Below are 17380 nucleotides of genomic sequence, written 5' to 3'. Positions count from 1 at the left end.
GGGGAACAGGGACAGAAGACAATCATTCCAACCAGCCCAGATAAAAAGTGTCTGCAGGGCTTCCCTGGTGGCACAGCGGTTGAGAGTCCGCCTGCCGATGCAGGGGACACAGGTTCGTGCCCCGGTCCGGGAAGATCCCACATGCCACGGAGCGGCTGGGCCCGTAAGCCATGGCCACTGAGCCTGTGCGTCCGGAGCCTGTGCTCCACAACAGGAGAGGCCACAGCAGTGAAAGGCCCGCGTACCACAAAAAAAAAAAAAAAAAAAGTGTCTGCAGATTTTAGCTGACAAGAGGCCATTTTCTGTAGGACACCGAAACTTAGTTTGTCAAAGAAGTAAATGCACACACAAACACACACCAAACATATATCTATCAAGGAACTGCAATCTTCATCTTCATTGTTTAAAACCTAATCAACTTCTCAATTAGGTTAGAAAGTAATAATGGTATATTAAAATTTCATTTTAGTAAGATTGGAATGGGTTTCCTCTCCAAAAACTAAATACCACATGCCTTGGGCTAGCATGACACAGTGAAAGATCATGGGCTTCAAAGTCAATAAGATGTGAGGCTCACCACTGGTAGCTTGTGGTCTTGGACAAGTTGTTTGGAACACCATAAGCCTCTGTTTCTTTAACTCTAAATTGAAGATAATACCTACCTCAAAAGTTTAAATGCCGTAAAACGTGCAAAGTGTCTAGTGGCACTTGGCAAGATGTTTTCAATGAACATTATTCCATTCACTGTTACGACAAAGAGGGTATAGTTCTCTGGGTTTATTTTCCTCTCTCTCTCACCTTCTCTCTCTCTCTCTCTCCTTCCCCCAGCCCATCTTTTCTCCCTCCCTTTCCCTCTCTTTTACATTCCTTTAAAAATCTGGATTGTCTGACTCTTGCACCAAAAAGGAGATATCAAAATCTAAGATTCTATGAGATTCTTTGAAGGTCTTTTTTAAAAAAGGAGAAAATACCATATTTTAATGTTTACTTGTTTCTATGAGTCGTATAAACCTAAAAAGAGGAAGATTCTGGTGGCTCAGTGATTTTCCATTTCTCATGCATAATAATGTAGCTGATAAGCCTCTCTGGCCCTTTCATCATTACTTTCATCCAAGCCATGTTCAGTTAGGATATCATTTGCATGTTGGCAAGATGGTTACTTTAATATGCAGTCATTAAAAAAAAACCCAGACAGAAAAATAGAACACCTTTTTTTTTTTTTTTTTTTTTTTTTTTTTGCGGTACGCAGGCCTCTCACTGTCTTGGCCTCTTCCGTTGCGGAGCACAGGCTCAGGACGCGCAGGCTCAGCAGCCATGGCTCACGGGCCCAGCTGCTCCGTGGCACGCGGGATCCTCCTGGCCCAGGGCACAAACCCGCGTCCCCTGCATCAGCAGGCGGACTCTCAACCACTGCGCCACCAGGGAAGCCCTAGAACACCTTTTAATAACTGATGCATTAAATGGGGAACAGTTTTCTTTCATGAGAATATAGTACTTGACCTTCTGCAGAGACAAGTTCATTGAACCTAATTTTGAGAAACCGATTACATTTTTTCTAGCCAGAGATGGTTTGATTTGACTGAAGTCTGGTTAGGATGCAAAGAGGCTATTAAAATGACTTTTAGCATTTTTTCCAAAGAGCGATCCATTAATTGCTTGTGAATATTCATCCCTCAACCCTCCTACTCTATCAGGCTCAAACCAGCGCTGTAAGATTATGATGTTTTTATTGATATAATTAATAATAAATGTTACTCGTTAACTTGGTTATCGCCAAATTGGACATTTAACAAATGTACTCCGGGCCTTACCCTAGTGAATTTAAGATAAATATGAGGCAACATACGACCTGAAAAGATGAAATCAAGAGTGTTACTGTGGAAAGAAAAAAAAGTGGAGAAAGTGCTTTACCAAGTTTTGGAAAAGCTAAAAACAATGATTTTTAAAACTAATTCTCTTTAGGTTTCTCTGAACAACATGCTCAAATAATTTAAGATATCTGCTCAATATATAACATCAATTGAAATCTTAAAAGATAGTTTAAAGTACCAGAAGCAAGAAGAACCCTACAAAAAGCAATAATATGCAAAATGCAGAGACTGGATTATGAAAAAACAAAAACCTACCACTTTACTTCACTCCTCATTCTACAACCAAGAATCCAGCTCCTGTATAATCAGAAAATCTAAGGAGTAACAGCAATGAAATATTTCTGCCCTACTGTAATGCTGCAAATTGGAACCTTGAAAATTGTACTCAGATGTGTACCAACGGATCTCAATTGCAAAACAGCATAAGGAACGAGATTTGCAAATGTAGTCTAAGGACCTAGAATAATATTTTAAATCAGGCTGCATTAACTTGGAATTTGTCCATGAGTTGACGTTTACCTTCACATTATTTGAAGGAAAAATCAGAATGTAGACAGAACTTTTCTTTTATTTAAAAAATAATAATAACAGCACCCTTCGATAGATTAGCTAGTAGCGCCGAAGACTGTAGACGTGATTTATGAAAAAACAGACGCTTTTCCAGCTTTCCAGCTCTAAACAATAAACTCTACTGTGCTAATCCCTGCCCCACATGAACACGTGGGGTGGGGATGGCAGGCAGATGAGAAGCAGTAAAAGAGGTGGACACACGTGTCAACTTGGCCAGACATAATCACTAGTAGGTAGAGAGGAAACTGGGTTCCACGAGGCCAGGGAAATTACTGTCTTATCCCATTTTACAGATCAGAAACTGAAGCTGAGAGGTTACTTGTGCAAAATCCCACAGCTGGGAATCAATTCTAAGGGATTTTTTCCCCTAAAGCCCCCACTTTTCCTATTCCAACATCTTCAGAGAGATAACACAAGATTCTCGTAAAGTGGTTGATCAACAAAACGCTTCTATGATTAGCCTTCCTCCGGCTGGAAGACTGACAGCAGGCCAGGTGGCTCAAGGTTCCCCACCCTCCATTCTTTTCGGTGCCCCTCTACCGAGGAGGCTGTGCTTTTTCCTCGGTGCCCCTTGGATACACCAATGTGAATGGAGGTCTCAACAGCTAGAAATGAAGGTGCCCCATCTTCCCTCACATGTCAAGGTCACCTGTAAGCATCACTGTTAGGCACTGTGCGAGGGTTCAGAGAAATAGGGTACCATTCTTGTTAACAAGCTGCTTCCAGGCTGATTAGAAGACAAGGCAGGATCATCCTTGCTTTTATCCCCCCAGAATAAACATAATGAGAATATCAAGCAACTAGGGATGAAAGTCAAAAGAGATATTTTTGGTCCAGGACTTTCAGAGGTCCTACAATATTAAACCACGTGGGTAGGAGACGAACTCCCAAATGCATGAGGACATGTGGATCTATGTAGGTATGAAAACATAATTCCTTTTCTGTGTCTCCTTTCTTGTTTTCAGTACTTTCACATCCCATGTCCTATTGCTCACCTGGTGTGTCCAACTGCCTAAGCCCTACCTCGACTGTGTAGGATAAGTTTATGCTCAAGTTTAAGATAAGTTAAACTTGTAAGATGTTTATGTGTAGATAAGTTATGCTTATCTTTTACTTTCATTCCTTTCTTTCAAAACTCACCACTCCTATTTCCCCATTCTCAGTACTCTGCTCTCTCCTGGGAAAATTCAAACTTACCTGTGGGCTCCCCCAGACAAATATTATGTGTTTACAGTTACATACAGGGAGTTGCTTTTGCTGGCAGTATTAGCCATCAAGTTAGGCTATGTAGATATTTTTTAAAAGATCACAAAAGTCACTTCCAAAGGAGTGTTTATTTTATATTCTTGCTCAGACCATATCTAAGGACAATGGTTCCTAAACCAAACTATCTTAGGAAGTTTCTTTATCAATTTTATTTCACTTAAAAAAATGAAAACAATTAATATTATTAATGAGGCACCTACCTTGACCTTTGTTCAAGTTCTTTTTTTAAGTCAAAAAAAAAAAAAAGACCTGAGCTACCTTGCTTAAATTAGTTAAAAACAATTCACTTTAGACACTTCAAATGTTTCAATATTTTGTGTATGACCCAATCTGCTTAATTAAAAAGACATTTACTTTGGCTGTATCTTCAAATTTTCACTGCATTTTACAATTACTGACCCTTAATATATATTGAAAACTGAGACCTCAATGTCTTTGAGGTCGCAGTATACCTGCACACATATAAAACAGACAAAGAGTCTTGTAGAAAAATCCTATCTTGAAGAAAATGTGAAAAAAATGGAAGACTAAACTAAGGTTGCCACTTAAATTGCGTACATCAAAATTTCAACAAATTCTTCAGTTGCTATGTAGTCATTAAGCTATTTGCCTGGTATAACCAATCTCAGTTCACTTCTATAAACCTGTGTAAGGGTTTCATATCCAAAATAAGGTATCAATAAGAATATTGGTAAGAAACAAAAGCTAACTATAACCAGCATAAACATGACTGGATTTGATATTTCCTTAAGAAATAACCCTCCAAGGTAAAGACTTGTAAATAGACTGCTCAGACAACTATATTTCCTAAACCTTAACGAGCTATTTCTGGTGCCTTATGAAAGTAAAGCATTTTGAAATATAATTAACTTGAGAGAACTATGATCTTGGAAAATACTACATCTTTTAAGAGAAAGTACAATACTATAAGGGCTAAAACCTGATTCTGAATATAAAAATTTAATAGTAAAAATTTACCAGTGTGTTTCCATCACTGTCTAAGGGACTGGATAATTTTCCTTTAAAACTGAAGTCTTATAATGGAGATACGTGACAGTACTTCTCAGTTTTAATGATTGTTTTAATTGTCCCAGGAGATTGTGTGACTCCCAACTCTACAGCAGTATAGTTACTGAGAGGCCTTCTAGTATTGATCTTATTTTATAAATAAATTTACCTATAGGAAACACAATTTACTGACCAGATCCATGGAATTCTAGTCTACTTATTATTTTTGTTATAAATTAATACACTGAAATTACTGTATATAAATAAAATCCTTCAGCATGACTCAATCTTCCAGATCTTACTTACCCATGACTAAAATGTGAAAATTGGGTTTCAGTATCTGCAAATGGCAGGATATGTGATCACCCCATCTCTAAGCAGACATCCTTTGAGACTCAGGCTCTGGAAAGCGTCTCTCTTTCACTTGGCACTTGCCTCATGACCATAGCAAATGTTATTTTTTAAGTTTAAGCGTCATTACTTTCACCATTTTTGCATGCATGTTTAGGACTAATTTCTATTACCTTGTTCTCACTTTTGGAAAAGTAAATCGCTCACAATATTTACACTGATGTCTTAAGAAAGCAAATTTGTAGTCCAGTAAATTTTAATAATCTGTGCCAGGCATCACTGTAGAAGGGGATAGTGCCCTGAAACCAATCAGTAAATGAAAGAGACTAACTCCCCAAACGTTATGGGGCTTCCATTTCTGGACCGATAAGGACTGTCTGTGGGATAAAGAGAGAACTGTTGCATTACAAACATTTAGGGCATTCGGGGCGAAAAAGCTCAGGCTGAGGCTCTTGGGCAGGCAGAACGTGCTTATTTCATAACCCACTTACTCACAACGACCAAAACCTATGGCCAGTTGCCTTTTTAGAAACTGTAGAAAATTGGAGGCAGATGATACTTTAGTGGTGATTAAGACAAATGCTTAATATTTCTGAAGATAAAAAGGTTTGCGAGAAGTTTCGGGATTTGCCTGCCATCACACTGTCTCCCAGGAGTAAACTGGGAGCATCCCTGTCGATTTAGAGCTTTCTATGGCCCCATCCTTCTTTCCATTTTAACTTGCACTGATGTACAGAACTCATGTCCTTTAATCCTCTGTGGTTTCATCACTTAGAAGCACTATATTGAGTAGAGGTAAATAATTATTTTATGTAGGTCTAATTAAGTTCAAACTGACTAGCGTTGGCCCCAGACTTTCTGCATTCCTCGGAGTCAGTCTAATATGAGCAGTTGAATCTACTCAGTTCGACGTGTATTTGGGCGGTATATGCACCTGCTCAGGGTAGGAGAGAAGGAACTACCACTCTGCTGAGCAGAAAGTTTCGGCTGCCAAAAGAAAGTGGACCGGAACTAAGCCATCCCAGCTTGCAGGATAAAGGAAACACCCACAGCAAAGATAGTTGGAAATCAGGTTGACATGTACTCTGTCTTTACTTTTAGGTTAAAGAAAAAAGTCTCTGAATAATTGCTATACTGTGGTAAGTGGAACATGTATTTCTTCATTTTAAACAGTCCCAAATCGTATCTAAAGAATCTTTTTCCACAACAGATAAACATTAAATGAAGAATAACTCTTATCTAGTATATAAGTATATAGTATCCCACCATATGTGAAAATAACTTATGAGGTGTAATAGTTTTCCAAATGTTTCTTTTAATATCTTTTAAATAATTAGCTATAGGTTATATTTAAATGGCATCATGGAAATTTAGTTTTATTTGGGAGATAGGTTTGTCTACTATTTCTCCTTCCGCAGATCCAATTTAATTAACCCATTCTCTTCCTCAAAAATACATCACAGAAGTATGAGATCAGATGGCTCAGGGCAATTTGCCTGTGGGGACAACTCAATGCCTAGGACCTGTGGAGTGTGTCATTAGGATCATCTAGTATGAAGGACAATGCCTTTACCTCAAGTTAAACTAATGTCTCAGGTTAAATGATGCTAGGCAATCTTGAAGTCACCACTAAGATTTCAGGGCTCTTCCTGGAATTAATGCATAACTTTTCTTCATATTCATTCACTCACAAAACATTGATCGATCAACTGTAAGCCAAGTGTTGTGCTAGGTGTTAAGAATACCAAATCAAATGCAACAGGAGCCTGCCCTTGAAGAGCTCATAGGCTGGTTCCAGGGCTCTTATTTAGCCCAACACACCAGTGTTATTTAAAGCTGGTTTCCATTCTGATTGACCGACACCTATGTTCTACTGGTGTTTACATGTTTTGAAAATTCTCTACCACCTTGCTGTCTGTAACTGTAAATTTTAGGAGCATGGAAGAACTCAAAAACATGCCACTGAGTGAGATTTAACAGAGGTGAATACAAGGCCCAGTGGGAGAATCCAGCAAGGAGTGGTGAAAGTCACATGATGGCATTTGAGAAGGCTTCACAGAGAAGATATTAGAGCCGTAAATAATGAAGTTTGGGAGTGAGGGGAGGAATGGGGGAAGGGACTGAAGGGGTCGGAAAAGTCTGGGCATTACTGGAACTACCAGAGCATACTCTTTTTTACTGAATAATATTTGGAAGCAGCTCAAGTACTAATACCACATGAAACATAATTAAATATAGCGATTTCATTTAGTTGTTAAAAAGACTACCTTGGGCTTCCCTGGTGGCGCAGTGGCTGAGAGTCCGCCTGCCGATGCAGATGACGCAGGTTCGTGCCCCGGTCCGGGAAGATTCCACATGCCGTGGAGCGGCTGGGCCCATGAGCCATGGCCGCTGAGCCTGCGCATCCGGAGCCTGTGCTCTGCAACGGGAGAGGCCACAACAGTGAGAGGCCCGCATACCGCAAAAAAAAAAAAAAAAAAGACTACCTTTCACAGTTTCCCCAAATATTCAAGGACATCTGGGATCATTGTTTTAAAATAAATAAGTAAGGTAAGAAAGCAGTAAATAACTGGAGAAGAGGAAAGACTGTAGCTCCAGAAATTGGTAAAGAGCTTCTTAGAAGGGCCTTCCTCTAATTTCCCCTTTCCTGGTTGCTGGCCTTCACTAGTCATTTAGCTCTGGCCGAGGATGCTCGGGAGGAACTGTGGAGAAGATGTCTTTTGGCTGCATGCCATCCTCTGAACTGCGCATGATAAAAACACTAAAGTACAATAATAATGGTAAATTATTCTGTCTTGTTCCAAATGATTTTAAACTGTTTTGGAGAGCTTTCAAATGCTTTTGAATTAAGAAAATAACTGCAATCCTAAATTTCAGGAACGTGACAAAACTTAAAATATCCTATTAATTTAAAGTTGAGGCACCTTTCATTCTTAATACATGTTATTTCACAAGTCCTTGCATATTTCAAGGTCTAAATAGATTTTTAAAAATGTTCTTAGAGCCTTAACTTCTTTATTTTAACAGAAATAACATAGACTCATACTTAAATGTATAAACTTAATATATATTCAAATATCCAATAACAGAGAATGTTTCATATTAGCTTGTTAGTTAAATTACATTTTGTGAGTAAACAAATTTAGAGCTTATGAATGAAACCAGATGGAGAACCAAAAGTATCAGTGTTTGCCATATTTTGACTGCAGACAGTGACTGAGGAATTTTAGCTATGCACCATGCCTCAACCCTGACCTCCAGAGGCCGTTCTAAGAATGACAGAAGGTTTCTAACATTTAAACCTTGACGGAACTTTGTTAAAGCTATCAAATTTGTCCACGTGCTTCAGTGAACCCGTCTCAGAGCACAGCAAACAAATGAGTAAATTATCCTGTCTTAATCCAGAGAACAATTCCAAACTATTACTTTAATTTCCAAAGCAATCCTTAATATTTTCCAACTGGCTGGAATTTCTAACCCATTCAAGTGTTACAAATAACTTTATTCACTCTCCCTTCCATTCTTTATGAAGAACGATAACTCTATTCTCCTTACTTTTTATTATCAGCTAAATGAAGATTACCAGCAAAACGGTTCTCGGTTTCCCTGAATGATCCTTTAATCTTTTCCTACAAGTCTCATTTTCTAATCTCTTTTTTTTTTTGTGGTACGCGGGCCTCTCACTGTTGTGGCCTCTCCCATTGCGGAGCACAGGCTCCTGATGCGCAGGCCCAGCGGCCATGGCTCACCGGCCCAGCCACTCCGCGGCATGTGGGATCTTCCCGGACCGGGGCACGAACCCGTGTCCCCTGCATCGGCAGGCGGACTCAACCACTGCGCCACCGGGGAAGCCCTCTACTTATTTTTATGAGTCTATTCTAAGACTTTTATTAGCTACCCAGTTAACATTAAACGTCATATGTTAATGATGAAAGAGATGAATTTATTTATAATACTTTAGGGAAATTTCATATTTCCTTACACATAAGCTACCAAAAGACCATCCTGGAAAATTGCAGTTAATTAAATGAACTAGCTACTAATGAGATCTAAACAAACAAACAAAGCTACTAATGCAATTTAAATAACTTGAAGAAATGTTACTTAAAGCTCACTAATAATCATTACAGCCTCAAAGTGTTACTTGGACATACAAATATGAACAAGATGGTGTCAGATGCTACCCAAGATCGTGTTTTCCAGGAGTTGGCTACTAAAGCTTATGCTGGGCACACGTGGCCCACATCTGAAGAATAGAGAACTTACGACCAACAGGATCAATGCTTCTCGAAAGACTTGATGATAGACACCATTTTGGCAGAATCCCACATAACTACCACCACACCTCCACCACTACCCACCAAATTTCCACTTTCCCATTCCCATTGCAGAGGGTGGGGTGATATTATTATGACATATCACTTTGCTGAGAATGATACTGTGATCTATAAGAAATATATGTAGAACCAAAACTGAAGCGGAGTCACTTATGTTGGGGACAAAAAGGAGCTGGCGACACAGGTGCATTAAAGAAAAGCAAAGGTTAACCTTACCTAGTATCAGTTGGGAGATTGTACAGCTCTTCTCAGAAATCAGCAGAGGACACCAGCAATGTGCCAAGGTCAAAAGTCAGTTCACACCGCCTCTGGACTTTTTTGTTCCCCTAAGTCAGCTACCCTGATTCAAAAAGAAAGAAGACCGTCATGCAACCGGTCAGCTGAAAAAGACAAATAATTTCCGCATTTACCCCATAAAAACCCTTTAGCCTGTAAACAGCTGGGAACTCACTGCTCCCATAGCCTTGAGTTTCCCAGTTTGTCGGTCAAAACCCTTGCCATTAAACTCATCTTTGGCTTTGTTTTACTTGGTGTGCAGAGTTTGGTTTTTCACATATATATTTGGCCATTCAGATGACCAAAATATATTTCTCATATGTATTTTGTCTTCCTCCATGGTTCCTGGCTCACAGCTCCCCAAACCTTTGGAATTTCCTGAGTGAGTGACAAGAACAATGGCAGCATCTTTTGTTATATTTGGTCTCTTGTCCTCAGTTTCTGGAAGCACTTTAGAGTCATAAAGGTGAAATGGGTGTCTTGTTATATATAACAAGCCCTCTATCACTACTGGATTTATGTTAGGGAGATGATTTTGGGATAGCACATAAGGATGGGGGCTGGTTGCCAGGGGAACCAAATATTCTTTCAAAGAGGAGTATTAGGCCTGGCTTAATTGAGAACCACTGATTTGATACTATTTTAAATATCCAAAGTTAGTCCCACTTTCTTATATCTCCCCTACCAAGGAAATAAAACCAAACAAATTTATTTAAATTTGTTTATTTAATTAAATTTTATTTAAATTTATTTAAATCAAGCCAAAGATGACAAAGAATATTTTCTAAGCAGGGAAAGAAATTGAAATAAATGATCAAATCATCAAAAAATTTATTTTTTTCAAAGGTGTTGCTAAACTCAAGCAGTCCCTCTAGTGCTTGGAGTTGGGGGCACCACTAAAGGGACGGTAAGGCTCAGAATTCCTTAAGAAGTCAGTTCTGAAGGTGATGAACAAGAACAGAATAAGAAACTTTTGCTTAAGAAGTCAAATGTGCACTCAAAGTATTTCCTGTGTCCTTGTCAGTGGTTTTCTTAGGATTCACTGTGTTCACACCAGAATGAAAAGAGAGGATGGCATCCAAAACCCACACAAATCAGCTTCCCAGCCCAAGGTGGGCTCGAGTCGCAGCCCCCAGCAATGGGCGTGGATGTGAAGTTGGAGAAGAGTTCTTCCTGGCATATCAAGTCCTCTCTTTCTTTGGGAGAAAATAGCACACTTTGGCCATAATAGGAGAGACTGACAAACCTATTTTAAAGGATGTTTACTGAAGTGTTTCTATTGTATTAAAGCTATGCCTTTTAGTATAATAAAAGGAGTAAAATTTTTAATCTCCTCCTAAAGGCCTTCTCAAAAATAACTCGAGAGATAAGAAAAGTTTCGTTAACTTCTGCACCAGTAGAGGAGATTACTCTCTTGTCTCTTCCCACAAGAGACATCAGGGTCTTAAGGGTATGATTCACTGTGAGATTAATTTCCCATCTCTTCAGTTACAGTTTGCATCTCCCAACTGGGAGGAACGTTTCGATTTTTGGTATACATTTTTAAAACATCAGTTCATGTTTTGCCAAGTTTGTATGGATTACCCAATTAATACTCAATATAATCATTATCTGGAAGCTGCTTTTGGGATAATCATCAATTAAATAGTTATTTTATTTTAATGAAGAGAGAAAAAACACTTTCCTAAGGAAGAATGTTTTTAAATTAATTGATGTGTTCTCCAAGTTGTAAGACGTTAGCATTCACATCTTGCCTCTGCTTTACAGCTAGACATCTCTTTTATCGTTAAGAGAAGGGAATTATGACTAGCACTCAACAGTAGGAATATCACCTGGGAAAAATGAGTCTTTATCTCATTAAGGCTTTCAGAATGACTTCTGAGATGATGATAAATTATTTTACATTCCAGGAAAAGGAGAGACAACTGTAACTATAGTTACCAAGTGTATCAGGGGCCCCTGCTTTCCAGAATAGCCTCCAGACTAAGTATTTATTCAAGTGAGTTGTCATGTAAACACACTGAGAGGCAGGAGGTTACAGAAGGCTTTAAATGCACCTGTCACAAACATTTTAATATGCAACATTTCTTATCTTCACTTTTTTTTTCATAAAATACTATGGAAACGTCTTTTAAGAGATAGCCTCCCTTGAGTTGCCTAGGACAAAAAACATTAGATGGCCTTTGTTCTGGTACAACAGGTATTTATTTTCTAGACTTCACATGTCCAGGATGTAATGCTCATAGATGGCCTTGACTTGCTTAATACTTTTAACTGGAAAGAAGGAATTTCCTGTTGTTTTAGAAGACAGGAAGTAGAATGTCCAGCTCCCCTTGCCTCTAGAAAACACTCTCTGTACTTACTTCATGAGGATATAAAATTCCAGTGCTCTAGGTAAGTTCTGGAATTAGAGATGTCTTTTCCCTGGGGCTGTGCTATAGGCTGTATTATTTATTCTACATATTGATACTCAATATATATTTGGCTTCTTCAGAGCATATAACAACATAGGATCTAAAATCAGCTACCTGGATTTGAACACTGGATACTTCACTTACTAGATATGTGAACATGACCAATTAACTTAATCTCTTCAAACTCTATTTCCCCATCTGTAAAATGGAGAAAATAGTAGTGTCTTCCTCTTAGGTCGGTTTTGAAGATTAAATGAGGTAACTCTCCAAGGCTTAGAATCTTCCAAGGTTTCTCTACCAGTGTTAAGAGAGGATCATCTCATTCTTCCAAGAGAATCAACAGGAAACTATTCTTTAAACAGTCACACACACACACACACACACACACCCCTCCAAGAGAGGAGTGAAATTCAGAGTCTATATAATACCGAAGAAACTATTTCCCTAAAAAAAAAAAAAAAGTACAAAGTCCCTAAGCTACAAAGATAATAGCCTGGGCTTCCCTGGTGGCGCAGTGGTTGAGAGTCCGCCTGCCGATGCAGGGGACACGGGTTTGTGCCCCGGTCCGGGAAGATCCCACATGCCGCAGAGCGGCTGGGCCAGTGAGCCATGTCCACTGAGCCTGCACGTCCGGAGCCTGTGCTCCGCAGCAGGAGAGGCCACAACAGTGAGAGGACTGCGTACAAAAAAAAAAAAAAAAAAAAATTAAAGGTTCAAATATTAGTCAAAAATATTTTTGGGGGGGGCTTCCCTGGTGGCACAGTGGTTAAGAATCCGCCTGCCAATGAAGGGGGACACGGGTTCAATCCCTGGTCTGGGAAGATCCCACATGCCGCAGAGCAACTAAGCCCGTGCGCCACAACTACTAAGCCTGCACTCTAGAGCCCGTGAACCACAACTACTGAAGCCTGTGGGCCACAGCTACTGAGCCTGCACTCTAGAGCCCATGTTCCGCAACAAAAGAAGCCACCACGATGAGAAGCCCCTCCCCCCCCCGCAGCTCAGCACAACTAGAGAAAGCCTGCACGCAGCAACAAAGACCCAACATAACCAAAAATAAATAAATAAAATAAATTTTTTAAAATATTTTTTTGAAAATGACCATTAGTGTAATAGAAATAGAATGTAGATTTCAAATCACAAAAAAAAGAGTAATAAAATAATTTTATTCAATCAAGCAAAAGTCAGGGCAAAAAAAAACAAGAAGAAGAATATAATGAAGACAGCATAGTAGGAACTAAATAGGACTTCTGCTTCTGGATTTGACAGACAACTGGTACAAGTATCGTTCCCTCTCACGCTGTAAACAACTATTAAACTGGACAAAATATATGAGGTAACCGTTGTCAGGGACTGAACAATAGGCAGCACAGGACTGTGATTCTCCGAGGAGGAAAACACACATGGTGAGCCTCATGATAGCCCTGGATTCTGCTTAGAGGTCACTTTTCTACCTTGGCTCAAGGAGGTGGACTCTAAGAGGAGTGACGGTCATTGAGGAGGCAGAGATTGAAGTTCCAAGTTGCTGAAGGGGTTGGCACTTAGAGGGAAGCTACCAGAGCTCTACTGGTGGAGGACAGGTGGAAGTCTGCATAGAGATTGAAGGTGGGTCATTGGGCTAGGCTGAATATGCACAAGATCAGACTTCGGGAAACTTAGCAGAGATCGTCTGCTAAGTTTGGGGCTAACTTTTGGTTAAGCAAATTCTGAAAAGGCATTTTCCAAGTGGTTAACATTCATTTGAAGTTGAGCACAGGGGAGATATTATTAAAAATTATCTTCATCCAACCTCATCAGAAAATGTAAATAAACATAGACGCTACTAGATGGAGAAACTAAATGAGAATGCAGTTAAATTGGCAAAATAACCCAGAGTGCACAACAGTCAGGTCCAAGTGTAATATTACATGTGAAGAGCTTCAGTGAGTTTCTTTAAACTTGTTTCAAGATTCACCTCCTAGTAAGTCATATTCAAATTATAGATCTCAAGTTTAGATATCTGTAGCTAATCAATATCCCAGCACATTTGCGACTCATTTCTCATTTGCGTGGGTCAGTTCTGTTCTTAATTTTGCTGGACTATCAGAGCAAGAAAAACCAGAGACCAATACTTATGAGCCCTGGTTTCCTCACATGTAAACTAGAGGCAGATAGATATCTGTGGGATCCAAACACAAAACCTACTGCATAAATACTTTTTTGATTATTTAGACTTATACTGCCAAAGGGGGCTATAAATTGCATACAGACCATAGTTTTATTATATTTTCCTAATTAACTCATTCAACAAATTGTTTTTTAGTATTAATATATGGCAGGTATTGTTGGGCGCAGGAATTAAACAGTGAATAAACCTAACAAAAATCTTAGCCTTTATGGAGCTTATAGATAATCATAGTGTAATTAAGTAAACATGACCTAGAGAATTGAGTTGGCTTATTTTCTTTTTTTCCTGGCTGATATTTTTAGGAATAAGTTACCCTGGTTATTTTTTTCATGCTTTGGCTTCACTCCTTAACAATTTAGGCTGCTTATTTAAAAAATTTACATTTGATTTATTCATAATAGCCAAGTACCAATAAATAGTTTTAAACATGTATACTATACTTAAAAATTTGTACATACTGAGAATTTATTCTGAATTTAACTCAAAATGGATAAAAGTATCTCACCTGTTCATGACAGTTTTATTAGAGCAGGTTTTATTTTTTTGATTTTGTTTATACATATATTTAAATTTTTCTTCAATGATTGTATGGTGCTTTCTGTTAGAAAAAGACATTATTTTTAAGTCTTTAAATATAGCTCCTTATACTGTCTATAAAAAATTAGGTCATGAATAAATAAACATAAAATTTGCTTTTAAAAAAATAATATTTTTTTGAACCTAGAAGTCTACTATAACCTAAGCAAATAACTATATTTATATTTATAACTTTGCTTAGCTATAACCTAAGCAAATTCTGAAATTTGTTGAGGCCTCTTTGGCTGAAAAATTAGGACATTTCTTAAAGCAACAGACTGGAGAAAAACATTTTTGTGAAATATACCCTGGATAAACAAGCTTTAACTTAGTCTTTTCTGATGTGCACTGCAATATATTTTTATATGAAGGAACACTAATCTGTATAAAACAAGTTTTCTGTTGCTTAAATAGAAATGCCATTACATCAGTGACAACTGTCCTGAGTTTAAGAATTGCCCTGGGGCTTCCCTGGTGGTGCAGTGGTTGAGAGTCTGCCTGCCGATGCAGGGGACATGGGTTCGTGCCCCGGTCCGGGAGGATCCCACATGCCGCGGAGCGGCTGGGCCCATGAGCCATGGCCGCTGAGCCTGCGCGTCCGGAGCCTGTGCTCCGCAGAGGGAGAGGCCACAGCAGTGAGAGGCCCGCATACAGCAAAAAAAAAAAAAAAAAAAAAAAAAAGAATTGCCCTGAATGAATAGTGAAATCCTCCACTGTTAACACTCTCCTGAAAGGGACTGCTAAGGAATTTTTTTTGGCGGGGGGGGGGGGGGGGGCTGTGTTGGGTCTTCGTTGCTGCTGTGCACGGGCTTTCTCTAGTTGCGGCAGCGGGGGTTACTCTTCATTGCGGTGAGCAGGCTCCTCATCGCGGTGGCTTCTCCTGTTGCAGAGCATGGGTTCTAGACATGAGGGCCTCAGCAGTTGCAGCGTGCAGGCACAGCAGTTCTGATTCACAGGTTCCAGAGCGCAGGCTCAGTAGTTGTGGTGCACGGGCTTAGTTGCTCCACAGCATGTGGGATCCTCCCAGACCAGGGCTCAAACCCATGTCCCCTGCATTGGCAGGTGGACTCTTAACCTGGAATATTACTCAGCCATAAAAAAGAATGAAATAATGCCATTTGCAGCAGCATGGATGGACCTAGAGATGATCATACTAAACGAAGTCAGAAAGAGAAAGACAAATACCATGTGATATCACTTATATGTGGAATCTAAAATATGACACAAATGAACATAACTATAAAACAGAAACAGACTCACAGACATAGAGAACAGACTTGTGGTTGCCAAGGGGGAGAGGGGTGGGGGAGGGAAGGATTAGGAGTTGGAGATTAGCAGATGCAAACTAGTCAAAAATACTGAATCACTATGCTGTACACCTGAAGCTAATATTGTAAATCAACTATACTTCAATTAAAAAAAAATCAAACATAGAGTGTGTTCTCCATGGATTTTGTGTTCAAAAAATATTTTCTGAACACCTATATGTCTGGGCACTGTGGTTGGCGCTTGGAATTTGAAAGGAAATAAGATAGACAAGATCCTTGTCCTTTAGGAGATAGATTAAGAATAAATTATGTACATATTTTGATAAGTGTTTTAGAGGAAATAAATGGAAAGCTGAGCAAGATGGATAATTTAGGCCAAAACTCTCCTCTGGTATAAAGAAACATCAACATAACATTTCACCAAGGAGTACAAGTCAAGGTGGACTTGCACTTCCAATGTGTCATCGTGGTGCTGGTGTAGGGTGAATTGTGCCCCTTCCTCAAAACTGGTATGGTGATGTCCCAATCCCAGTATCTGTGAATGTGACTTTATTTAGAAATGGTGTCTTTGCAGATGTGATGAAGTTAAAATGTGGAAATAATGGACTAACATGGGTCCTAATCCAACGACGAGTATTCTTATTAGAAAAGGAAAAACTGGACAAAAACACACACAGAGGAGAAAGTCATGTCAAAATGGAGGCAGAGATGGGAGTTATGTACCCACAAGGCAAGGAACACCAAGGATTGCTGGCAACCACCAGAAGCAGAGAGGAGTGTGGAACATACACTCTCTAAGAGCCTCCAGAAGAAACCAACCAAGGTGACACTTTGACTTTGGACTTCTGGCTTCCTCAACTATGATAGAATACATTTTGTTTGAAGCCACCCTGCTTGTAGTACTTTATTATGGCAGGACCAGGAAACCAAATTAGGTGCCAATGGCTTTATACAAGGGGATGACCACATAGGATGCTTTCTCGATTGTACTATGCAGAATATCATTTTCAAAAGAGAGAACAAAAAATCAACCAAAAGGAAAGATTGATTTATATTGGGAAGACCAAAACTAGCTAAGAGTCCCTTCAGTTCTTGAAATTCTCTGACTCTTAAACCAGAAAAATTGTGTAGTCGCGCAATTATCCACTCAATTAGTCCTCACGAGATCAACTTACTAACACAGGAACCAACTGAAATGGGGCATGCTAGCCTCGCAGTCTGAGTTGGGATGGCTTTACTTGTGCTCCTTGGTGAAATACTATATTGATGTTTCTTT

At 39.3% G+C, this 17380-nt stretch overlaps 1 protein-coding gene across 1 annotated transcript in view; it reads right to left on the bottom strand.

Annotated features, from left to right (window-relative positions):
* Nucleotides 1-1228: 1228 nt before the first annotated feature.
* The window catches only part of IQUB (IQ motif and ubiquitin domain containing), a 131674-nt gene continuing 115522 nt past the window's right edge, over nt 1229-17380 (bottom strand). Inside the window, exon 13 of the mRNA XM_089917457.1 lies at nt 1229-9743. Coding sequence (XP_089773583.1) covers nt 9735-9743 — 9 coding nt within the window. The 3' untranslated portion in view covers nt 1229-9734. The remainder of the gene's footprint in view (nt 9744-17380) is intronic.

The sequence above is a fragment of the Delphinapterus leucas genome, chromosome 9 (genome assembly GCF_059928025.1).
Source record: "Delphinapterus leucas isolate spDelLeu-1000000601 "Yukka" chromosome 9, BTC_Dleu_Yukka2, whole genome shotgun sequence".
In the NCBI taxonomy this organism is placed as follows: Eukaryota; Metazoa; Chordata; class Mammalia; order Artiodactyla; family Monodontidae; genus Delphinapterus; species Delphinapterus leucas.
Note: the sequence above shows the minus strand (reverse complement) of the source record. Positions and strands in the feature narration are given on the sequence as shown.